At 43.6% G+C, this 25,320-nt stretch overlaps 2 protein-coding genes across 2 annotated transcripts in view; one reads left to right on the top strand and one right to left on the bottom strand.

Moving 5' to 3' along the window:
* The first annotated feature begins 1,272 nt into the window (after positions 1-1,272).
* Positions 1,273-12,313, top strand: ATP1B1 (ATPase Na+/K+ transporting subunit beta 1). The gene is made up of 6 exons (XM_040423844.1): positions 1,273-1,596; positions 3,547-3,675; positions 8,636-8,791; positions 9,666-9,850; positions 9,952-10,026; positions 11,542-12,313. The coding sequence occupies exons 1-6, from the start codon at positions 1,497-1,499 to the stop codon at positions 11,806-11,808; spliced, it is 912 nt and encodes a 303-aa protein (XP_040279778.1). The 5' UTR covers positions 1,273-1,496; the 3' UTR covers positions 11,809-12,313.
* A 76-nt stretch (positions 12,314-12,389) lies between these two features.
* Positions 12,390-25,320, bottom strand: part of NME7 (NME/NM23 family member 7) — a 238,446-nt gene continuing 225,515 nt past the window's right edge. The window contains exon 12 of the mRNA XM_040423843.1: positions 12,390-12,981. Within this exon, the coding sequence (XP_040279777.1) occupies positions 12,949-12,981 (33 nt within the window). The 3' untranslated portion in view covers positions 12,390-12,948. The remainder of the gene's footprint in view (positions 12,982-25,320) is intronic.

The raw sequence follows: 25,320 nt of genomic DNA, 5'->3' as shown, positions 1-25,320 counted from the left end.
ACAGTGTATACAATAGACCGTGGACTGACTGGTGACAGTGTATACAATAGACCGTGGACTGACTGGTGACATTTACACCAGACGGTGGACTGACTGGTGACAGTGTATACAATAGACGGTGGACTGACTGGTGACATTTACACCAGACGGTGGACTGACTGGCAGCACCGTTCACACAAGGCCATTTGGCACGTTACACACCTCTTCTTTGAAGTCATCTAAAACAACTGATAAAATTGCCTCACATTAGGCCCATGGCTGCCAGCGCTGGCCACCAAGCGGCAGACTGGTGGGTGTTGGAGGAGGGTGGCAGCGGCAAGCAAGGATGCCCCCACAGCCAGGACTGCTGTGGAAAAAAAAATGGATGGTCTAAGCAGGATTTATGGCCCAAAACCTCCATCCAGCCCTCCAGGGAGATGATGGCAGGGCCAGGGCTGCAGGCACCTGTTGGGGTTAACTGAGGGATGCCATAGAGCTGACTGCAGCTCCAGATAGATGTGGCATTAGCGCAGGGCACGTCTCGGTGCCCCATTAACCCCAGGTGGCCGTCTCAGCAGCACTGCGGCGCCTCGGTGGGCGGGCTCCGCGGATTATTAGAGTTTAACGCTTGAGCGCTCGAGTCACGTGGTGCGGGCGCAGGAAAAAAAAAAAAAAACGCTAGAAAACTTCTTGAAGGGCAAATAGGTGAAGAGAAGAGCGGGTGCCCGGGCCCGTCATGGAGGCGCATCCCCCCCGCCGGGAGCTGGGCGTTGTCCTCCTGTGCAGATGTACCTGGGAGACAGGTGTCTGCTTCTCCTCACGACCTTCACCAGCTGCGGCCTCAGACACAGCATCCTAGTGCCAGCCACTCCCAGGGCCCTCTGCTGGTGCCTACCTTTATGCCATGGGCACAGTAACACTGCACTACAGCATCTTCTTACATGTCTAGTGCCGACCGCCATGCCAGGGGAGCCCGCCATCACTAGCGGCCTATTAACCCGTTGCCCCCCGGGGTTCTCAGCCCTGTGGTGTCCTCCATCATCAACACCTCACGTTATTAACCTATTGTCTGCCGGTGTAGTGTAGAGGGGGGGGGGGGGGGTCTCTCCCTCTTCCCCCCCCCCCCCTTTCTCTCTCCTCACGGGGAGGGGCGGGGCCTCGCTCGGCGCCACCGCCGTGTACTCGGCTCTGCGGCTGCACAGCGCCTCCCCTCCCCCTACCCCCTTCCAATGGCATTGGTCGCGACTAGAGCAGAGCCCGCCCCCCCACACAGGAAGGTAGATATAACAGGAGGTGTGGAGAACACAAGACCTCGCCGGGTCCAAGTTCCTCCCGTGCTCTCACCGGCAGCCATTGTCATTGAAACTCCCCCCCTTCATTGCTGCCTTACCCTCCCCAGTGCCAGCCGTGCCACCGCGCAAGCCTTAAACTGAACCCGGGAGCAGCACAACCTTTTCCTGTCGTCTCCAGCATCGGGAGTGTATCTAAGCTAGAGACCACCGCAAGAAGAAGAAGCCATGGCCAGAGATAAGAAGAAGGAGAACGATGGCAGCTGGAAGAAATTTCTCTGGGACCCCGAGAAGAAGGAGTTCATAGGCAGGACGGGCAGCAGCTGGTGTAAGTATCCCTGCGGTGGTGCCCCCCGGGTATGCGGCAAGGTTAGGCGCCCCTAAGGCTGGAGGGTGCCATCATGGCCGCCGGGTAATGCTGTCCCTGTGTCCTCCTCTTCTCTGCCATCACATCCTTGTGCCACTTGTTCTGGGGGTTTTTTGGGGGAAAAGGTCATTTTGAAGGACAGCGATGGAGCCAATCTATAAGAGGAGAGGGAGGGAGGGGAAGCCCTGTGTCATCGTCACCCACTACACCAGCACCAGGGGGGGGGGCTCATTGCAGTTGTTGCCTTGCAATGGAAAATACGCAGAAGGCAGATAGTAGAGGGGGAGGGGAAGGGATGAGTGGAAGGACACCAGCTATTGAACCTCTGTGGGGTGCTGCTGCATCTCTCAGGAAGGGGTTAATTCTGCATCAGTGCTCAAGGTTAGTCAAGGTGACAGGTTGGCGGCGCAGGGGATGCCCATTGGTATATGGAGACTGGGCATCTCTAGAGACACAGGAGGGAAGGGAGAAGAAGGGTCCGGAGTAAACAGGTTTCCGCCGGTTGCTAGGAGACGACCTTCCCAGGACCCGAGTTAGGCCTTCTAATAGAGCAGCCATTTCTTGGAGCCTCTGCTGCCTATTGATTGCCCGGGACTGGTCTTGGTGAAAGGCGTCGCCACCTTGGAGGACTGGATTAACATGCCAGCAGGATGGCGACCGTTGGCATCTTTGGGAATATTATGTTGATGTTTATATCGCAGATGAGATGTTTATATCGCAGATGATTTATTTATTATATTGTTACATGTTACAAAAGATGTCTTGTTATAAAGCACAGGGTGACAATGGATGACTAGTCACGTGATGGATGCGGCAGGGACTAAAAGACCACCACAGGTCCTTCAGTCGTCCTCTTCTTTCTCAAATGTATCTTACTGGGAAAGCTGGGTGCCCATCACTACGGCTCCTGTAGGGGCGGTCACCCACACTCCTGAATAGCAGGTCTTCCTGGTAATTGGGTGATTGGTACATGACCCTAGAAAAGCTGAGTATATGTTGGCTGTCACCCAGCTGACTAGCAATGTGCCACCCCAGCAGAAGAGGACGACTCAAGGACTTCTTGGAAGGAGCGAACCGGGGTGTCTCCGGGCAGACTGTGGTGGCATACATGTCACACTGATTGATGGCCTCTGCCTATAGGCGGTGACATTGCTGGTGTATTCGCATAACGTAGGATTAGTTTGGCTTCTTGAACGTCTCAGCTGTCAGGGTGTCAACAAACACGGCCGCCATTACAATGCCTCCAGGCGTCCTCATCCAGCTTTCCTGAACGTTGGCGCCTGGAGCATCTGAGGCCTCTAGGAAAGCTGGGTAACGGGCTCTACTAGGATTGTATTGGTGAGGCTATAGACTGGCAGCGCTAGGTCCTGGTGTGGCATGTGAGGAACATGATTTAGAGTTGTTGTATTGGATGTCTGTGTGCTATATGTTTACATAGACAAAGCGTGTAGTCGCGGAGCCTGACGCCCGCCGCAGTGTGTTTGCATAGCAGCAATGTGTTTTTTTTTTTTTGTTTTTTTTTTTTTTTTTTTTTTTTCTCTCCTATGGCTGAGCTGTGGAAAAAATGTCTAAATCTCCCTGACGTCACCGACACTTGCTCAATGCTGCCTGGAAACGGCTGTTAACTATGAAGGTGCCTCTTCCTGACGCACAAGCAGAACGTGGCTAGGCCCCACTGGATCCCGGCTTCTGGCTGCACACTGAGCTTTTAATTACCAGAGCTGAGGCCGGCCGCCTCTCAAGTGCCAGATCCACTTGGGGTCACAAATGGACCTGGATAACAGGAAGGCGATCTGATCTGGGCCATTGTGTTGACCACTTCTATGTCCCCTTTATTTTTGTTTTGGATATTAACATAGGATTTATTTTAATTTTTTATATTTATAATTGTTTTCACTGTTTGTTTTTCAGTTAAAATCCTCCTCTTCTATCTGGTTTTCTACGGCTGTCTAGCTGGTATATTTATTGGGACCATCCAAGTGCTTCTGTTGACCCTCAGTGTATATGAACCAAAGTATCAGGATCGCGTCGCCCCCCCAGGTAATGTGTTCTGTAAAGACAAAGGCATTTTTTTTTTTGTCCTACCCCCCCCCCCCCCCCCCCTTTTTTATTCCTCCTATAAATGCACCAGTACTACAGGTTCAGTGCTGGAGGCTGCATCTACAGTCACATATTGAGCAGAGCTGAGTCTGTCAGGTTGTGTAGATGTGGTTTTACATGAGACCTTTCTGAACTCGATCAGTTATGATGTTAAATAATCCAGCTCTGCTACATCTGAGGATATGTTCTTTCAAAATGCAAAAAATGTTTCCAGCAACCTTTTATGAAGAGTCGGAGGCGTGCTGGGAACCGCAGCGCCATATACACCCCCAGTGCGATTTATATCATTTGCAGCATTATCATTAAGTTAGACTGAAATGTTATCCGGCTGTAAATAATAGCAGTTTCTGTTAATCGCTAATGGGATTAGGCAGGGATATTGAGTTACAGTCTCATCTCCATTATACAGCCAGCTAATTCTCCAGCCTCGTTCACACGTCGGTGTTCTCCACGGACAGCACGCGTCCCCGTTCATTTTAATGTGTGTATTCACACATCGGTATTTTAGCACGGTCCGTGTTTTTAGCACGGATGCATGCTCTATTTTGTCCGTGTTCACAGATCCCTCCCTCCCATTATAGTCTATGGGTCCGTGAAAACCACGGATGCCCTCTGTCTTTCACGGATCATTTAAGAAGAGATGCTTTGAAAATTATTTTTTAGCTGTTCAGTGTCCCTGAAAAACGGACACATTGACCCAACACGAATGCATCACTGACCATCTGCTCACGGCTTTAGGACACGGATGTGTGAATGAGGCTTCACAGCAATTTAGAAGGGATCTGAAAGAACGGTCGTGTGTAGCACAACCTATGCTGAGACTTGTAGTCCTACAGCAGCTATGCATGCCGTATTTTCCTATGATTTCTATCCATACGATGAAATGGAGAGGCTTCAGTTTTATGTATGGGGAATAGGTTTAGGATTCCCTTCCTTGTGACAGCGGAGGCGACTGTCCCTTCTCACAATAGGCAGCATCACATATGCAAATACTAAATAATTCAGCAGCCGGGCCCGATGACATGCGTTTCCCCCGACCTTGTAGTGTCTATGGCTGCAGCCATTGTCAGATCTGGGGTCTCATGGTGACAGGAATATGGTGAATTGCCTGGAAACACTGTGTAAGCAGTTACTTGCCTTATCTAAAGTGAACACGCTGCACAACGTGCGGCCTCCATACCCAAAAAGGGAAGTGCATTTCTGCTTTTTTCTGCACACCATGCTGACGCCTGTGTTACATAGGAGGAGTGATCACGGCTACTTCCCCTGTAGACATGACCTTGACTTTTTGTCGTGGTTAATGATTCATGCTTGGGTTTTTTTTTTTTTGTTTTTTTTTTTTTCTTTTTTGTCTTTTTCATCTGTGTTCACTTTAAATGCGGCCTGTGCCAAACTGAGCTCCTCTAATATCCGTTAAATCGTCTACACTTTATAGATCCCTCCGAAAAATGGGCAACTAGACTAAGATTAGTATTAAATGTCCCTAGAGAAAAAGCCTCTACATGGCAAATCCCTCATCCATCCATTTACTTTATCTGGAGATTTATAGATTAGGGCTTAAATGTAGTCCTATGGATTTTAACAACCTGGCATTGGTGGGTATCTGAGCTGGGATCCCCAGTGCTTACAAAAGGAGGACCCACCCCCGGCATCTTTTTGAGTGGAGCATTCATTCAGCTTGTACTACAAGGATCTCATAGAGCTGCCATACCAAACGATAGGACTATTGTGAGACTGACTAGTCGCTGTGCCTGTGTTGCGGACCACAATGCACTGGCCGTGTAAATCCGGTATTGCGGTGCGGACCCATCGACTTGAATGGGTCCGCGATCTGCAAAAGATAGGACATATCCCCTTGGGTTTGTGTCCCCCGCACTGCAATAGAGAGGTCCATGGAAGTGCTTCTGATCCATGTCTCTGCTCCACAAAATATAGGAAATGTCCTATCTTTTGCTGTATTTGTTTTGCAATCGTGGACCCATTCAAGTCAATGGACCCGCATCTGCAGCCCGGAGTTCACACGGCTGGTGCCAGTGTATCGTGGACCCGCTATTTGCGGTCCACAACACGGGCACGAGGCCCATATGGTCGTGGGAATGAGCCCTTATTTGGAGCATCAGTTATGATCAGCTTGCGTCAGTTTCAGGCCTTCTTCCTCTTGTCAAAAATAAGGCTACCTTCACATCTGCGCTAGACGTGTTCCGGTAGGCAAGCAGAGGATAGTCCGGACACAAACTGCAGACGGGTTCTCCGCTTGTCTGCCAGACCTTTAATGGGGCCAGCAGACAGTCCGTTGACATCCGGCAGCGCCTGAGCCGGTTCATTCCAGCAGATGGAACAGCCCGCCAGAATGAAATGCACAGATGTGAAGCTAGCCTAATTGATCTCTGATGGAACTGACCTAAACTGATCATAACTGATGCTCAAGAAAACTGATCTGTATTTTTTTTTTTTTTTTAAGTGGAAACTGAATCTAACTGATGGTCAAAATAAAGGATCAGTTTTTTTTTGGAGTTTTTCTTTTTCTGTTCTGATGGATCAGAAGAACGGAAAGCTAAACGGTGATGTGAACTTGCCCTACGATGCATCTCATCCATGGATGGTTGTTGGGAATTCCCTATGACCTTCTGCTGACATAGATTGTTCTTAAACAGCCTGTGTCTGAGGTTTAGGCAGACTATAGGCTGCTTCCTTGCCTGTATTGCGCAAGCAAATTTGCAGGAGATTGGTAAGAAATAATATTTATGGCTTTGCTCTTCTCTCAGTAGATCGCTTCTGCTCATATAGAGTGATCATATGATGGCTGGATGCTATATTACTGAGCTGCAGGTTTATCTGATTCAGCAAAAGTGAACCTGGTGGACAACTTCAGCCAGATCTGGTGCTTTTTGTCAGGTCACCAGTTTGGGCTCAGACACCAATAGAAGACTTTTGTTGATTGAGCTGCAACTTGTGGGGGGTAGCTTCCTTGTCCAGCTACAGTTTGCTTATATTTCTAGATTTTTGGGGACCTACACCCTTTCTGTTCAGCTGTTCCTGCTTCCCTGTAGTAATGTAAATAAATTATGGAGGCGCGTAAGGTGCCAAGGGCACAAGCTGAAACAAAGCCAGCAAAACCAGGTGGTGCTTGAGGTTCTGATATTCTGTACAGGAGGAGACACGCTGTCGGAACGACAACATTAGGCCTCTTGCACACAAATTATTTTTTATTTTCGTACCGTATACGGAACCATTTCAATGGATCCACAAAAAACCCCTGAATGTACTCTGTATGCCTTCCATATTTCTGTTCTGTTCAAAGATAGAACATGTCCTATTGTTGTCCGCATAACGGATAAGGATAGTACTGTTCTATCAGGGTTCCGCAAAAAAACATTCACATGGACGTCATCTATTTTTATTTATATTTTTATTTTTTTTGCGGATCCGGTTTTTGTGGACCGCAAAATACTGAAAAAGCCATAGTCGTTTGCAAGAGGCCTTAGGCCATATGTGCCTGTCAGCCACTTCTTCCAGACTGATGGTGGCTCCTCTGACCTGAACCGACTGTATTATTGATATGATACGTCCCATGTTCCTCAAACTGTACTTGGTCGTGTGCATGTGGCCTTATGGTCTGTATTAGCCTTTTGTTCAGTAGGAATTTGCTTGGGGACATTGGCACAAACGCATAATATATACTGCCAACAAGGATGCCTTACAACTGTTCAGAGGATCTTTGATTAGTTTCTTGAGACCTACAAGAAAAGAGGAGGGTTGTTCACGGGTACATGTTAGGGGTGCACCGAAATGAAAATTCTGGTCCGAAACCGAAAATTCAGGATGCCCTTGACCAAAAACCAAAACTGCCTTTTTGCCCAAATACTTTTAAAATACTTTTTTTTTAATGATTTTATTAATAATTATTTTTCATGAATGAAATTCATCTGTGGGTGGCGCTGTTATGGAGGGGGGGATATGTGCACTGTTATGGGCATAACAGTGCACAGATCCCTTTCCCCATAACAGTGCACAGATCCCCCCCCCTCCCCATAGCAGTGCCATAGACCGATCCCCCTACCCATAACAGCCCCGGCCCTGCTGCTCACAGCAGACTAATCACTCACTGCATCTTTATTTTACCTTACAATCGTGACGCTCCAGTAACAACTCTGCAGGCGGAGCGGAGGGCGGCGTAACGTCACTTACTCACGTGACGCACCTGCTCTGCCCACTTTATGAATGAAGGAGGCGGAGCAGGCGCGTCACGTGAGTGACGTTACGCCGCCCTCCGCTCTGCCTGCAGAGTTGTTACTGGAGCGTCACGATTGTAAGGTAAAATAAAGATGCAGTGACTTAAAGTAAACCGCCCGGCGCGGGTGACAAATCCCATATTTTCTGCCGATATGTACCAATATCGGCCGAAATGGATTAGGCCGCCGGAATTTCGGTGCACCCCTAGTACATGTATATAATGTACCTGATGCAACCATCTAATCAGCCAGGCATGTAACGTAATACAAGAAGAGTGCAAACCATCACACCGTAGAGCTCTACAATAAGGAAGAAAATTGATCTAAAGACGGCATGAGGGGCCCTGTCAGTTCGGAGAGAGTTGGCTCACCAAATCTAACCAGCTGGAGATTGTAAAATGTTACCGAGTTTGGTGAATACAGGTTTTGTGTTCCCATTATGTCAATGTAGTGTTACATACTTGTGTGACAAAGATAAACGCGTCATAGGCGTAAAGAAAACAGAGATCCGGTGAAGGCCTTGAGGAACTGTGTCCTATCAGGTTTTCGAAGGTGTACTTGTTCAAGTGACCACGAAGGGTATTCTAGCACGTTCTGCAGTGTAATTTGGATTAGGGATGTCTATACAACATTGTAGTATGGTCTGAATAGTTTCTTTGATATTCCAGGATTGAGCCAAGTACCCAGAGCTGTGAAGGCAGAACTCTCCTTTAACCTGAACGAACCATCTTCTTATGAAGACTATGTGGCTAGCATTGCTAAATTATTAAATCAGTATAACTCCAGCCAACAAGGAGACTTGGCGGTTTTTGAAGACTGCGGTGGTGAGTATTAAGAACTCTGATTCCAGTTATAGAATCAATTGTATGATCTTAAACTATTGCAGCCAGCCTATCGTCTACATCACCCGTCATCAGCTTAGATAGAGGTAGCTGGAGGCATTCGGGCTTTTAATAATTCCAAGAAAAGCAAGATGGTTTGGAATGTTAAAGGGGCATTCCTGTTTGGGTTACTTATGGCATATCGATAGGATATGCCAGAAATGTTAGTTGGGTGCGGGTTCCACTTCTGGGACCCACTATTATTTCCAGATCGGGGTCCAGGAATGAGTGGAAAGCAAGCTGCACATACACAGGCCCCTGACATTCATTGCTATAGCTCTTCTGAAAATAGCTGACTGCTGGTTCAGCTATTTTTTTGAAAGCCCCCTAGTGCTGAATGCAGAGGACCCCGAGCATACACAATGTGCTGTCCATTCACTTTGGGGCCCTGTTATAGAGCTATTAGTGGGTCCCAGAGGTTAACTCATACCTAACACTTTGGTGTATCCTATTGATGTGGCAGAAATGTTCCAGGTGGGACTACCCCTTTAAGCTGTCATATCTGCTACGTAAGGTGGTCACACACCTTACCTAGCCAACAGCTTATTCCGCAGACTCCCCTACGTACATGTATGATTAGTTTGGCCAGATGTGCATATGTTCTTAATGGGGAGAAGGACAAATGGCCACTGTTGGTAGCTTATCCCGCACAGGAACAAAGGGTCCTCCAGCTTCCATCTCGTATGAATAACCACGTTAAGTATGTATTCTTGCATGAATTATCTCAGGCCATTCAGTGCGAGCAGTTAAAACTAAGCGAGATAATGTCTGTAGCTCTAGTTCAAACACTTTTCTAATCTAGTTTCACACATTTCAGATAAACCTAAAGGCTACATTGACCGTGGGTCAATCAGTCCAGATAATGGCGAAAAGAGATCCTGTCAATTTAAGAGGGAATGGCTTGGAAAATGCTCTGGTTTGAATGATACAACCTTTGGCTTTAGCGAAGGCAAGCCCTGTCTGATTGTGAAACTTAACAGGATCGTAGGATTTAAACCAAAGGTAAGAGTCCTACAGGTTAGGCCAGTGTACTGTAGAAACCTTTACTTTTAAGAATGTGACACTGGCAAAAATTTACCAAAACTTTCATTTTGTTGTCACAGCCTACAAATGTAGATGTTCCTGTTGCCGTTGCCAATCTGACTGAACACATCATTCCTCTCTACTGTACAGGAAGGGTAAGATCCGCTGACATTTCCCTAGTATACTAATACATGCAGATAGTTATCATCTGTATAGCAAAACATGGACTGAAAGTATTCAGACTGACACTGGGTGAACAGTCTACAGGCAGATGTTGCCCTGGTCAGATGTAAACTTGTGGCATTAGGGTGTAAAAGCAGTGACAGTTTACTCCTGTAAGGTTTAGCATGGTACAAAGGTTTGGATTAAAGGGTTTGCCAGGATTTTATTTTTTTTAAACTGATTCTCCATCCTCTGGATAGGTCATCAGTATCTGATACAATACCTGCAACCCCCACCGATCAGCTGCTTTGAGGAAGCACCTGTGCTCCTATGAGTGCCACTGCCTTCTCGCAGCTTACCAAGCAGAGCGCCGTACGTTGTATAGTGACTCTGCTTGGTGTTGCACTCGGCCCTATTCACTTGAATGGGGCTTAGCTGCTCCTAGGCAGCCACGTGACCAATGAACGTGATGTCACTGGTCTAGGAAAAGCTAGCAAACAGCTGATCGGCGGGGGTCCTCAGTGTCGGACCCCCACCGATCAGATACTGATGAGTAGAAAACCCCTTTAACATTTATTACCTATCCACAGCCTAGGAGATAAATGCATAATTATTGGGATCCCCACTGATCAGAACAATGGGGTCTCTGAACCCCCCCCCCCCCCCCCCCCCCCCGCCCTGTGTGACTGGAGTAGTGCTGAGCATGTGTGTTCTCAACTCGCCTCTATGGGACTACAGAGTTCAGCACTTGGCTATATCTTGCAGTCGCATAGAAGCGAACGGATTGTTGGTCACACATGCAGAACACTTGTATTATTAACCCTTTCAAAACAGTAGTTTTCCCTTTTATTTATTTTTTACTCCCAGCTCTTGATCATTTTTATAAATGTGTTTTTTGTTTTTTTTTAAATCTAATTTATTGTGAGAGAAGAAGTAATATAGTAACATAGTATATAAGGCTGAAAAAAGACATCTGTCCATCCAGTTCGGCCTGTCATCCTGCATGTTGATCCAGAGGAAGGCAAAAAAAAAACTGGGGTAGAAGCCGATTTTCCCCACTTAAGGTTGAAAAAAAATCCTTCCCGACTCCAATCAGGCAATCAGAATAACTCCCTGGATCAAGGACCCCTCTCTAGTGGCTATAGCCTGTAATCTAGAAGCAACCCCAAAAAAATGCAAATCTGCCATTTTAGATATTGCGGATATGCTAGCGGCCATCTAGCAACCCATGTCCTCAGCTCTATACACAATCCCGGTGACAGGTTTTCTTTAAAAAAATAAATAAAAATCTTCATAAATTAACATTGCTAACCACACCCTCTTTTAAAAAGTGGCAGGAGCAGTGTTTAAAAACAAAAAAAACACAGGTTGCAAGATGATGGCAGTTTTTTTTTTTTTGTGCAAATGGGAAGAGAAATGGCCTCCTTTTTATACATCAGAATCGCCACTAGGATGGGTGATACAATGCGGCAATTTCATTCAATGTGATGATGCAACTTTATTTACAGAGACCCGAGGATACAGACCACATTTTTGACATTCAGTATTACGGCATGGGCGGATACCCTGGATTCCCCTTGAACTACTATCCTTACTATGGAAAGCTGCTACAACCCAAGTATCTACAACCCCTTATTGCTGTGCAATTGATAAACATTACCATGGACACGGAAGTTCGTATCGAGTGCAGGGCATACGGCGCGAACCTAAAGCTGAGCGAGAAAGACCGTTTTCAGGGACGCTTCGATATAAAGGTTGAAATTAAAAAAAGCTGATCGTAGGCGCTGACTGTAATACCATAATCTAAAATTTAAAAAGAAAAAAAACTTTTAGTCTTGAACAAACTGTCATGTATGGGACCTTCACTAAATATATATGCTTTACACTAGCTTTCTGCATTTACTAGGGTTAGAATGTAAAATCAAGGTGTAGCAATAGCAACAAGTATTTATTTTACTGTAAATGAGAGAAACTAATAAATGACTTGAACCTTGGGAGATGCCCGTTATGCTGTAAAATATGATTCCATAATCAAAATGTAGTGAGCAATGTTTTTGGCCCCAGAATGTTGCTACATTGTGTATTTTATCTTATTTGTGTGTATTATACAGTAGCAGATGTGCAGACGCTACACTTTCCGCCAAGCCATGTGTTTTTTTGTTTTTTTTTGTTTAGTTTTTTTTGTGAGCAAGCTTTTAGTCCAAGGTGTAAATACTCTGTATTGGGAATAAAACTGGCATGGTAGTGGGATGGCCAACCATTGAGAATATTTCATAGCACTCCATAAAGCCTTTCATGTGTCATTGATTTAGATTTCTTTGTAAGAGGGGGATGGGGGTTTTTATTTAAAAAAATTTCTCTTTAGCTTCACTTTACACAACAGGTGATGGGTTGTGATTTGCTTTGTATTTAATGCTTTTTTTTTTTTTTTTTTTTTGTATGAAGCCCTCCCCCTTATTTCTTATGTATGTTATGAAGGTGTGTTGAAGCCTGGGTCTGACTGTCAATTTTGCCAGGAATAGGGCTAATTGTTTTGCATTATATATATATTTTATTTTTAGTTTTTTTTCAGGAAGCATCACATTTTGGTGCTGTTTCTTTACAAATGTTTTAACCATTTTCATGGTGGAAGAATTTTATATTTATGCAGTTGTACAATTTTTATTTTTCTTCAAGAAAAAGTAATGTATGAAATAATAAACCAAAGTCACGTGTTGAAAAATAAAGATTTATTTTAAAGAAGTTTAAAAAAAAATGCAATGCAGTATCCCATAGGATGTATTACATGTCTACTGTGCGCACATTTGTTGGAACATATGTAATATTTGCAAGGAGTACAGTGCTCTTTCCGTCAAAACATCAGACAATAAAGTAAATAACCCAATTCCTGCTTCTGTCTTTCTTTTGGTGGCACTTCAGCTGTCGAGAATCTTGAAGAAATATTGCACCTAAAAAATAAAAATCTACAATTAGTACTGCAGCTCCTCCAACTGTGAGGTGGACACCAGGTTTCTGGACCTCCCCCGATGATCAGTTGTTGCTGACACATCCATGTTTGTCATTGAAGCCAAAAAGTAAAACTGCACAGCATACATTGAATTCAATGGACTAACATAACAAACACATCCAGCTAAGGCTAAGTTCACACGAACGTGTGTGATCCGTGGCCGTTTTGTGGGCCGCAATACACGGCCACAGTTCCGTGTGCATTCCGCATCACTGATGCGGACCATTCACTTCAATGGGTCCGGAATGGCCGCACGGAACGGGACCCCTCGGAAGCACTACGGAGTGCTTCCGTGGGGTTACGTCCCGTACTTCCGTTCCACAAAAAGATAGGACATGTTCTATCTTTTTGCGGAACGGCCGGATAGCGGACCCATTAAAGTGAATGGGTCCGCGATCCGATGCGGCTGACCTACGGTCGGCGATCGTGCATTGCGGCACGGGCACAGGTCACACACGTTCGTGTGAACTCTGCCTAATAGATATGGTCCTGAGAAGACTATCATCTGTGATTTCGATACACCTAAAGGGCATCTGTCAGCAGATTTGTACCTATGAAACTGGCTGACCTGTTGTGTGTGCACTTGGCAGCTGAAGACATCTGTGTTGGTCCCATGTTCATATGTGCCTGCATTGCTGAGATAAATGAAGTTTTAATATATGCAAATGAGTCTCTAGGAGCAACGGGGGCGTTGTTGTTACACCTAGAGGCTCCACTGTCTCTGCAACTGAGGCTCATTTGCATATATTAAAACAGTATTCTCAGCAATGTGGACACATATGAACATGGGACCAACACAGATGCCTTCAGCTGCTAAGTGCACATGTAACAGGTCATCCAGTTTTATAGGTACAGATCTACTGACAGCTGTCCTTTTTAATGTGGTATATGCACAAAGGTGGTCTTGAAGGCATAATCAACACTTCCGATATGTGTGTCTTAGGGTTCATGCACACAAACTTTTTTTTTTTTTCCTGGAACCATTCACTTCAATGGGTCCACAAAAAAAATAGAAGATGTCCTTTGTCCCCATTATGGACAAGGATGGTACTGTTCTATTAGGGGCCAGCTGTTCTGTTCTGCAAAATACGGAATGCACACGGAGGTCATCTGTATTTTTTGCAGACCGCAAAATACATACGTTTGTGTGCATGAGTCCTTAGTAAGTACTTGGATCCTGGTGCAAGTTTGCACTGTCTACATATTGGACAGTAAATCTCCCCATTGTGATCTCATTTCTGTGACTATTTTCTCCTCCGTAAGGTAAAATTGCTATATTCTACTCCAACTTTTACAACTCTGTCCCTTTATGTTACGGTTATGATGTTGCTGAAAATCTGTAGGTTTTCTTCTGCACATTTGCAGTAAAGCTCATAGGTGAATTTCTAGTGCAGAATTTGAGGAAATATTGAACATGCTGTGGATTATAAAATCTGCATTGCAACCCTTATTTCAAATAGATTTTTTTGGAGCATGTAAATGGGGAATAACAGAACCTCATTTAGATGTACAGGTGAAACTCGAAAGATTAGAATATCGTGCAAAAAGTTCATTGATTTCAGTAATGCGACTTAAAATTAGAATTTTCAGAAAAGGTTCAATATTCTAGGCTCAAAGTGTCACACTCTAGTCAGCTAATTAATCCATACCCCCTGAGCAAAGGGTACCTGAGATTGTGACTTTATGGCTTATAGCTTTTGAAACCCCAATCATCCAAATTATAACAAATAAAGGCTTGAAATATCTCGCTTTTTATGTAATAAATCTCTCTCATATATTAGTTTCCCCTTTTAAGTTGCATTACTGAAATAAATTAACTTTGTACAATATTCGAATTTTTCGAGTTTCACCTGTATTTATAGATGGTGACTGTGCTGAAATGGGCATGTGTAAATCTCAGAAAATGTCACAACCCGTTACCATGTCTTTAGTTTGGATAAATCAAATAAGCATTGTAAATTATGCTGCATTTACATGCAACCATCAAGCATATAATTGCCGGGAAGGAAGCGTTTCTTCCCAACAACTCCCTGCTTGTTAGTGGAGGCGAGGAAAATTATCCAATATCATGTCTGTGAGTGGTAAAAATATGTGAACCTTTAGGATTAGTAGATAATTGGAAGGTGGAATTAGTCAGGTGTTTTCAGTTAATGGAATGATAATCAGGTGTGAGTGGTTGATCTATTCTATTTAAAGAACCGGAAACTTTCAAAGTCTGAGCTTCATAATACATATTTGAGGAAGTTTATTATAATATAAACAAAAAAGCTTTCTGATGACCTCAAAAGAAGAGTTGTTGATGCTCAAAAAGGTTACAAAATCATCTCTAAAGAGTTTGGACTCCCCTAATCCACTGTCAGACAGACTATGTACAAATGGAGAATTGAAGACCATCAGTACCCTCCCCAGAAGGGTTGACCAACAAAGGTCAAGCCAAGAGCAAGGTGTGTAATAGTCCACAACGTAACCTCGAAGCAACTAAAGGCCTTTCTCACATTAGCTAATGTTCATGAGTCCACCATCAGGAGGGCACTGAACAACAATGATGTCCATGGCAGGACTGCAAGGAGTTCAATGCTCTCCAAAAAGAACGCTGCTGCCGGTCTGCAGTTTGCTAAAGATCACCTGAACAAGCCAGAAAGCTACTGGAGCAATGTTTTGTAGATGGATAGGCCCAAAACAGAACTTTTTGGAGTAAATGAGAAGCGTTATGTTTGAGAAAGTGCAACACTGCATTCCAGCATAAAACCTCATCCCTTCTGTAACGCACAGTTCTGGTAGTACCATCATTTGGGCCTGTTTTGCTGCATCTGGGCCAGGACAGCTCGCCATCAGAAATGGAACAATTAATTCTAAGTTATAATGCCAAATTCTAAAGGAAAATGTCAGGACATCTGTCAGTGAGCTAATCATACAGCAAGACAATGACCCTTGAATCAAAGTCCTGACTTTAATTCAATACAAATATTGTAGAGGGACCTGAAACGAGCAGTTAATGGGATCAAAACCCAACAACATAACAGAGCTGAAGCTGTTTTGTAAAGAGGAATGGGCTAAAATTCCTCCAAACCAATGTGCAGGACTAATCAACAATTAACAGAAACATTTGCCGTTATTGCTGCACAAGAGGGTCACACCAGATACTGAGAGCAAAGGTTCACAAACTTTTACCACTCACAGACATGTGCTATTGGATCATTTTGTTCAATAAATAAAATGACCAACTCTAATATTTTTGACATGTTTGGTTGATTTGGTTATCTTTATCTACTTTTAGAACTTTTTTTTTGAAAATCTGATGTAGTTTTAGAATCCTGAAGGGGGTCAAAAAGTTTTAAGTACTTTCATTTAAGTAGAAAAAAGTAGGTGTATGTTAGCTCTGTAAGAGTACAACCACACAACGCAGCCACAGCAGGCTCAAATTAACTAATTAGGACCGCACTATTTAGTTGATCTGTATTGCTAATGGCCACACAGCCTAATTAATTTAATTAGAGACCACTGCAGCCTGTGTGGCCACATTGTGACGGTGACACAACAGTTCCATGTGTTTGCACTCCAAAGATTTGTAGAGCTGCTACAGTTTCCCTTCCCTACCTATTAGCTATTCTCAAAGTACCTGTTGCCTCATGGTACTTTCTCACAAGGAGTTGTGAAGCCAATGTCAGGAGTGGTCAGTGAAGAGAGGGAAACTATATAGATAAGATTCTAATTCTCCATTTTTGGCGTGTGAGAAAGGGATGCTTGCAGATGCTCTATATTTAATTGAATTGACCTGATACCATCTTTGACACAAAATATATGGCCATGTGCACAGAGCCTAAAGCTGGCTATAGAGATTTAATGGCTGTTGGCAGAACGATAGTTCGGCCTACAGCTAGATCTCCCGACTCCCCCCATATACAGTGTCTCACGAAATTGAGTACACCCCTCTCATTTTTGTAAATATTTTATTATATCTTTTCATGGGACAACACTGAAGATATAACACGTTGATACAATGTAAAGTAGTCAGTGTGCACCTTGTATATTAGGTGTGCCCTCAAAATAACTCTCACAGTCATTAATGTCTAAACCACTGGCAACAAAAGTGAGTACACCCCCAATTAGCCATTTTCCCTCCCTGGTGTCACGTGACTAGTTAGTTTTACAAGGTCTCAGGTGTGAATGGGGAGCAAGTGTGTTAAATTTGGTGTTATCGCTCTCACACTCTCTCATACTGGTCACCAGAAGTTTAACATGGTAAAGAACTCTCTGAGGATCTTAAAAAAAAATTTAAAAAAATGAATTGTTGCTCTACATAAAGATGGCCTAGGCTAGAAGAAGATTGCCAACACCCTGAAACTGAGGCTGCAGCACAGTGGACAAGACCATACAACTGTTTAACAAGACAGGTTGCACTCAGAACAGGCCTTGCCATGGTCAACCATAGAAGCTGAGTGCACATGCTCAGCATCATATCCAGAGGTTGTCTTCTCAAAATAGACGTATGAGTATTGCCAGTATTGCTGCAGAGGTTAAAGGGGGGGGATCAGCCTGTCAGTGTTTCGACCTTGGGCCGCACACTACATCAAATTGGTCTGCATGGCTGTCGTCCCAGAAGGAAGCCTCTTCTAAAGATGATACACAAGGAAGCATGCAAACAGTTTGCTGAAGACAAGCAGACTATGGACATGGAGTACCGGAACCATGTCCTGTGGTCTGAAGAGAGCAAGATAAACTTATTTGGTTCATATGGTGTCAAGAGTGTGTGGTGGCAACCAGGTGGGGAGGACAAAGACAAGTGTGTCTTGCCTGCAGTCAAGCATGGTGGTGGGAGTGTCATGGTTTGGGGCTGCATGAGTGTGGGGAACTACAGTTCATAGAGGGAACCGTGAGTGCCGACGTGTACTGTGACATACTGAACAAGACCATGATCCCCTCCCTTTGGAAAGTGGGCCTCAGGAAAGTATTCCAACATGGTAACGACCCAAAACACACCTCCTAGACGACCACTGCATTGCTTAACAAACTGAAGGTAAAGGTGCTGGACTGGCCAAGCATGTCTCCAGACCTAAACCCTATTGAGCATCTGTTGGGCATCCTCAAACGGAAGGCGGAGGAGCGCAAGGTCTCTAACATCCATCAGCTCCTTGATGTTGTCATGGAGGAGTGGAAGAGGATTCCAGTGGCAACTTGTGAAGCTCTAGTGCACTCCATACCCAAGAGAGTTAAGGCAGTGCTGGAAAATAATGGTGGCCACACAAAATATTGACACTTTGGGCACAATTTAGCCATTTTCACTTAGGGGTGTACTCACTTTTGTTGCCAGAGGTTTAGATATTAATGGCTGTGTGTTGAGTTATTTTGAGGGCACACCAACTTTACACTGTTATACAAGCTGTACACTGACTGCTTTACCTTGTGTCAAAGTGTCTTATGTTCTGTGTTGTCCCATGAAAAGATATAATAAAATAATTGCAAAAATGTCAGGGGTGTACTCACTTTGTGAGATACTGTACATACATGTTTGGATCAGGCACCTCTGGCAGTAGCTTATCTCCTAGGAGAACAAAAGGACCAGGGGAAAATAATCACTTCGCCCGATACTTCTCTCCTCTGACATCATCTGTTGAAGGAGAGCCAGGAGCTTCACAAACACATTAGACTGTTGGCCAAAACCATCATTCTCAGCAGGTTCAGACAACAATACACTAAAGTGTATGGGGGCCTTAAGGCTCTTTCTCAATAGAACTGAATTTAGATCACCACAGAACCCTAAGGTGATTTAAGTTCAGTAGGATTGTGGACAGTATGGGTGCTGCAGCCATTATGAGGACATAAAAATATGGACTAAAATGTGGATGTCAAACTCCTTCATACAACATGAGACACACCAATACACAAATGATTATTATATATTAAAGGGGTTGTCCGGGTTCAGAGCTGAACTTGGACATATCCCCATTTTCACCCAGATAAACCCTCTGATATGAGCACTTCATGCTCCGATGCTCTCCCTTGCCCTGCGCGATAGCACAGGGCAAGGGCTGTTTGTTTATATTTTCACACTGCTAGGTGGAGGCTTCTGGCTACCAGTGTTCCTGGTGACATCACTGGCACTGATGGGCGGGCTCCAGCTCTGCCCTAGCTGTTTTAGCCTCCGGTATCTTCATAGTTAGGCTCCACCCAGGGGAACCTGCCGGGGTCTCCTTCTCCCATGCTGTAGCGCTGGCCAATCGCAGCGCTCAGCTCATAGCCTGAGAGAGAAAAAAGCCTCTCAGGCTATGAGCTGAGCGCTGCGATTGGCCAGCGCTACAGCATGGGAGAATGAGACACTGGCAGGTTCCCCTGGGTGGAGCCTAATTATGAAGATACTGGAGGCTATAACGGGAGATCGGAGCGGCACTCTGGGATAACAGTAAGTGCAGGGGGATACCTGGGCGGCGCTCTCCATGTCTGTATAGTTAGTTTAGATGTTTTATTCTAGTGAAAGGTCCTCTTTAAAGGGAACCTGTCACCAGTTTTATGGTGTCCTAACTAAGGGCAACATAAATAAGTGACTGATTCTCTTAGCAAAATGCTGGGTCACTTTCTTTAATTGACCCAGTCAATCTGCCAACATCTTGTATTGAAAAGCTCCAACTGATAATGATGAGTGCTGAATATTCATGAGCTCCTGACTCTCCCCGCCTACCTGCTGCTAAATGACAGTTTTTTTCCATATGAATCAGCAGCAGGTGGGCAGGGGAGTGGCTATAGCTCTGAATTAAAAAAAACGCTGGACTCACTGACATCACGCTGGACTCAAATCAGCTCAATAGCATGCGGCATGTGGCATCTTTGTGTGTATATTATGAGGTAACCATCTGTCACACCAGTAAGTGAATACATCTAAGGTACTTTTTAGTAGTTAAAATTGTATATAATTAGTTAGATTATAATCAAATATCCACATGACAGGTTCCCTTTAAGCCCGCCTATTAGTGCCGGTGACATCACTGGGATCGTTGCTAGGGGGAAGCCTCCATCTAGCTTTACCCATGGAGAGCCTGGCAAGTCAATGAATCTCCAGAAAAAGGGTCTCTCTGTGTAAAAACAGGGATATAAACCCTTTTAATGCAGTTCTGTATCAGATTTGAGTGTATATTAGGGTGAGCGCACTGTACTGCAACACTGCTATACAATCTAATTGCTCTTGCTTTCAATTCAGCTCTTTATTACTTCATGTGCTTCTCATTCTTTTAATAGTTTTAAAGGGTATGTACACCTTTAGGGGTAAATTTTTAAAAGTATTTCATTGTACTCATTTTGAGCTAAAATAATTATTTAACTTAGTCTTTATTAAAAAAAAAAAGTTTAACCACTGTCTTTGTGCAGCCTTGAATTTATCTAATAGCAGGATCTGAATTTTCACTCTGTTCCATCAGGCAGCTTAGCTGACAGGCTCCTTACCTCTAACCTTATAACCACTACTTATAGCTCAAATCTTACTGATAAGAATGTGGCTTAAATGATTGTTTATGACCTTTTAGTAATTCAGAGATAAGATTTATTAGATGACCGGCAAAAATGAAAGTAAAAAGTAGATTCACACAACTAGAAAAACAGTTAACCCTTTGTGACAGAATGGCTCAATATTTTTAATAAACCCAATGCAAAATAAAATCATAAATTAAACTGACCCAAAAGTGTACATAGCCTTTAAGTCCACTTCAAAGACGCTGTACATTATTAACCTGTCTTTAGCCCTACTGTATATTTAATCCAAATGTTTTCCAAAAGTAAACATGGGATCATCTTACACAACTCTTTCATCCCTGTAGTTGACCACATAGTGGCGCTTTTTGTAAACGTGGTACGTTGTTTATGGTCACTCTATATCAAGATACTAATTCTATAACAAGATATAGGATGCTTTCTATTATTTTTGTAATGCAGAACTTTAAGGGGAGGGCTACACAGCAACATTCAGATCGCAAATGTTGCACTGCCAGCCGCATGTAATCATGGATGTCTGTGTGACCTTATTCATTAATAGAAACACATTCACTATTTTTAGGTGTGATGTAGTAGCGCAACGCTGTGATCTTATTTTGCCCGATTACCGCCATGTCGCCACGTAGCCCTAGACTCATGTCAATTGTTCACAATGGATAAATGATTTTGTGTAAATATATAAATAATAATCCTCAAATGACTGCTTGTAGTGAAGGTCTGAAAGGTAGAACTATCTCTCCCAATCCACTCCTCCTGTATATATGCATGCTCAGCTCATCCAAGCATGCATGTGAATGAGAAAGTAGATGTCAAACACCTCTCCGTGAATATAGATTTGCGTATGCTGAAATCCAATCTGCCATCAAGGGAAGAGTCGTGAGGCTTCCATACACAACAGATAGTAGGTCAATCCTGCCAAAATCAGCAGATCCGGCCAGCATACATCTAATGTGTATTACCAGCTTAAAGGGGTTTTGTCACTTCAGCAAATAGCATTTATTATGCATAGAAAGTTAATACGAGGCATTTACTAACGTATTGTGATTGTCCATATTGCTTCCTTCACCGGTTGGATTCATTTTTCCATCACATTATACACTGCTCGTTTCCATGGTTATAACCACCCTGAAATCCATCAGCGGTGGCTGTACTTGCCCACTATAGCTAAAAGTGCCAGCCTCTCTGGTGGCCAGGACCATGGGAGCTCGCATAGGCTAGTGCTTTTCTCTATATTGTGCAAGTGCGGCCACTGCTGCTGGATTGCAGGGTGGTTGTAACCATGGAAACGAGCAGTGTATAATGTGATGGAAAAAGTAATCCAGCCAGCAAATGAAGCAATATGGATAATAACAATACATTAGTAAGTGCCTTGTATTAACATGATAAATGCCACTTGCTGAAAGTCTCTGATTTGAGACACATACAGTCAGGTCCATAAATATTGGGACATTGACATAATTCTAACATCTTTGGCTATGTACACCACCAGTGATGGCCAGTTCGCAGTGTTCGCCCGCAAACACATGCAGGCTGCCATCTTGACTCAAAAGTCCAGCGATGCACAGGTAAGCCCTTACCTGTGCCGCGAGCCGGTCTGAAATCAAATGCGGGGGCCTTCATCTGGCTGTTCTCTAAACTGCCTGCTCCCGGTGACCGCATTTGTTTTCGACCAGATCCCGGCACAGGTAACGGCTTACCTGTGCATCGCCGTACTTGTGAGTCAAGATGGCAGCCCGCATGTGTTTGCGGGCGAACACTGCGAACTGGCCATCATTGTACACCACCACAATGGATTTGAAATGAAACGAACAAGATGCGCTTTAACTGCAGACTGTCAGCTTTAATTTGAGGGCATTTACATCCAAATCAGGTGAACGGTGTAGGAATTACAACAGTTTGCATATGTGCCTCCCACTTGTTAAGGGGCCAAAAGTAATGGGACAATTGGTTTCTCAGCTGTTCCATGGCCAGGTGTGTGTTATTCCCTCATTATCCCAATTACAATAAGCAGATAAAAGGTCCAGAGTTCATTTCAAGTGTGCTATTTGCATTTGGAATCTGTTGCTGTCAACTCTCAAGATGAGATCCAAAGAGCTGTCACTATCAGTGAAGCAAGCCATCATTAGGCTGAAAAAAACAAAACAAACCCATCAGAGAGATAGCCAAAACATTATGCATGGCCAAAACAACTGTTTAGAACATTCTTAAAAAGGAACGCACCAGTGAGCTCAGCAACACCAAAAGACCCGGAAAACAACTGTGGTGGATGACCGAATAATTATTTCCCTGGTGAAGAAAACACCCTTCACAACAGTTGGCCACATCAAGAACACTCTCCAGAAGGTAGGTGTATGTGTGTCAAAGTCAACAATCAAGAGAAGACTTCACCAGAGTGAATGCAGAGGGTTCACCACAAGATGTAAACCATTGGTGAGACTCAAAAACAGGAAGACCAGATTAGAGTTTGCCAAACGACATTAAAAAAAAGCCTTCACAGTTCTGGAACAACATCCTATGGACAGATGAGACCAAGATCAACTTGTACCAGAGTGATGGGAAGAGAAGAGTATGGACAAGGAAAGGAACTACTCATGATGATGTGACTTCTGACAAAAGCAGCAGGATGAATTCTGAAGTGTTTCGGGCAATATTATCTGCTCATATTCAGTCAAATGCTTCAGAACTCATTGGACGGCGCTTTACAGTGCAGATGGACAATGACCCAAAGCATACTGCAAAAGCAGCCAAAGAGTTTTTTAAGGGAAAGAAGTGGAATGTTATGCAATGGCCAAGTCAATCACCTGACCTGAATCCGATTGAGCATGCATTTCACTTGCTGAAGACAAAACTGAAGGGAAAAGGCCCCAAGAACAAGCAGGAACTGAAGACAGTTGCAGTAGAGGCCCGGCAGAGCATCACCAGGGATGAAACCCAGCGTCTGGTGATGTCTATGCGTTCCAGACTTCAGGCTGTAATTGACTCCAAAGGATTTGCAACCAAGTATTAAAAAGTGAAAGTTTTTATATATGATTATTATTCTGTCCCATTACTTTTGGTTCCTTAACAAGTGGGAGGCACATATGCAAACTGTTGTAATTCCTACACCGTTCACCTGATTTGGATGTAAATACCCTCAAATTAAAGCTGACAGTCTGCAGTTAAAGCACATCTTGTTCGCTTCATTTCAAATCCATTGTGGTGGTGTATAGAGCCAAAAATGTTAGAATTGTGTCCATGTCCCAATATTTATGGACCTGACTGTATATACACACACACTAGGCTGAAATGTGAGAATCCAGAGGAAATCCATACAGACATGAGGAGAACATATAAACTTTGAGCAGATTATGCCCTTGGTCAGCATGCTGCCCATACGTTTCATAGAATACACACCTGCTTATAAGACTCCTTTCCTTTTTCATTATACCTTAGTTTCTTATAGATATTAATTCACAATAATGAAGGAAGTAGGTGGAAACTCTTCTAAAAAATCTCTTGTGTATGTATTATTCACCCTTTTAGAGGATATTTATAGCACATAGCAATTTACTATGCTGATCACCATAACGCCTACTCCGGTTTACGCTGTGCTCAACTACAATAACTGCAGTTAACATATGAGCATTAGATGGCCTGTAGGAGTTTTACCACAATTATACCCACCAGGCTCTGCTATGTCTATAAATAGGCCTTCTAATCAGAATTGTTCTGTTCTTCTATATTGCGGTGAGCTACTTAAAAGCACAGTTAATCATAACCACAACATTGAAAATCTGCCACAATAGCAGCCAAGGGTGAGGTATCCTTTAAATCAATGGAGACCAAAAGGATTCTGGTATTTTTAGAAATGGCATCCCCTATCTGAGTAATGCTGGCCTATGGCACAATAACCTCGTGGGCGTTCAGCTAGTTCAAGTAATGTGTTTGATTCACAGCTCAGAGTAAAATTCGTCAACTACCATATAAGCAAAAAGCAACAAGTAAATTTATGTCTAAATTTGGCCACACAGATAAGATAGTTAAGTCGACAAATATATCTTCCCTTCTGCCCCCATTTACATACACACAGGCGGCTGGGAAGGCATGTTTACTGGCGTGGGGAGGGGCGGATAAGTTACTTCCAGACACCTCTGATGACGCTTATCTACTGGGAAACAAAGGACTTGGATGGTTCAGGAGGCTGCACTTGTATAAGTTGGAATAGTATCAGCAGGATACACCGACACTTATGTGTATAGTCTTAAAAAATTATATCAGACTAGAGTGGGGGGTGGGGGAGTAGATGGTTAGCAGGGGTGTAGTTATTTGCATGTCAATGTTGCAATTTTTGTAAAACTGTTATTACTGGTGTGTGTGTGTAAATATATATATATATATATATATATATATATATATAATTTTATATAAAAAAATTTTTTTTACCCTGTACACTATGCGGTAAAATTGGCCTGTTATCTTCATTTTCCAGGTTAGTGCGGTTACAACGATACCACACTTTTTCTTGTGTTTTAATACTGAATTTTTTTTTTTAAACCTTTGAGGAAAAAAATGTAAAGTTTTTTATAACCATATTAGACCCTTATAACTTCTTTGTAGTTATTTGTACGGGGCTGTGTGAGGGCTAATTTTTTGCGGGATGATCTGTTCCTTTCAGTGATACCAATTTGAAGTGTGTGCGACTTTTTGATCACTTTTTATAAAAAAAAATTATTGGGTGGTTGAAGTGACAAAAAATTGCAAATTGTCAGTTTTAATATTTTTTTCCCGTTACACCATTTGCCGTATGCCATTAATATTGTTC

Source organism: Bufo bufo, chromosome 3, assembly GCF_905171765.1.
Source record: "Bufo bufo chromosome 3, aBufBuf1.1, whole genome shotgun sequence".
NCBI lineage: Eukaryota > Metazoa > Chordata > Amphibia > Anura > Bufonidae > Bufo > Bufo bufo.
This window is presented reverse-complemented; position numbering and strand designations above follow the sequence as displayed.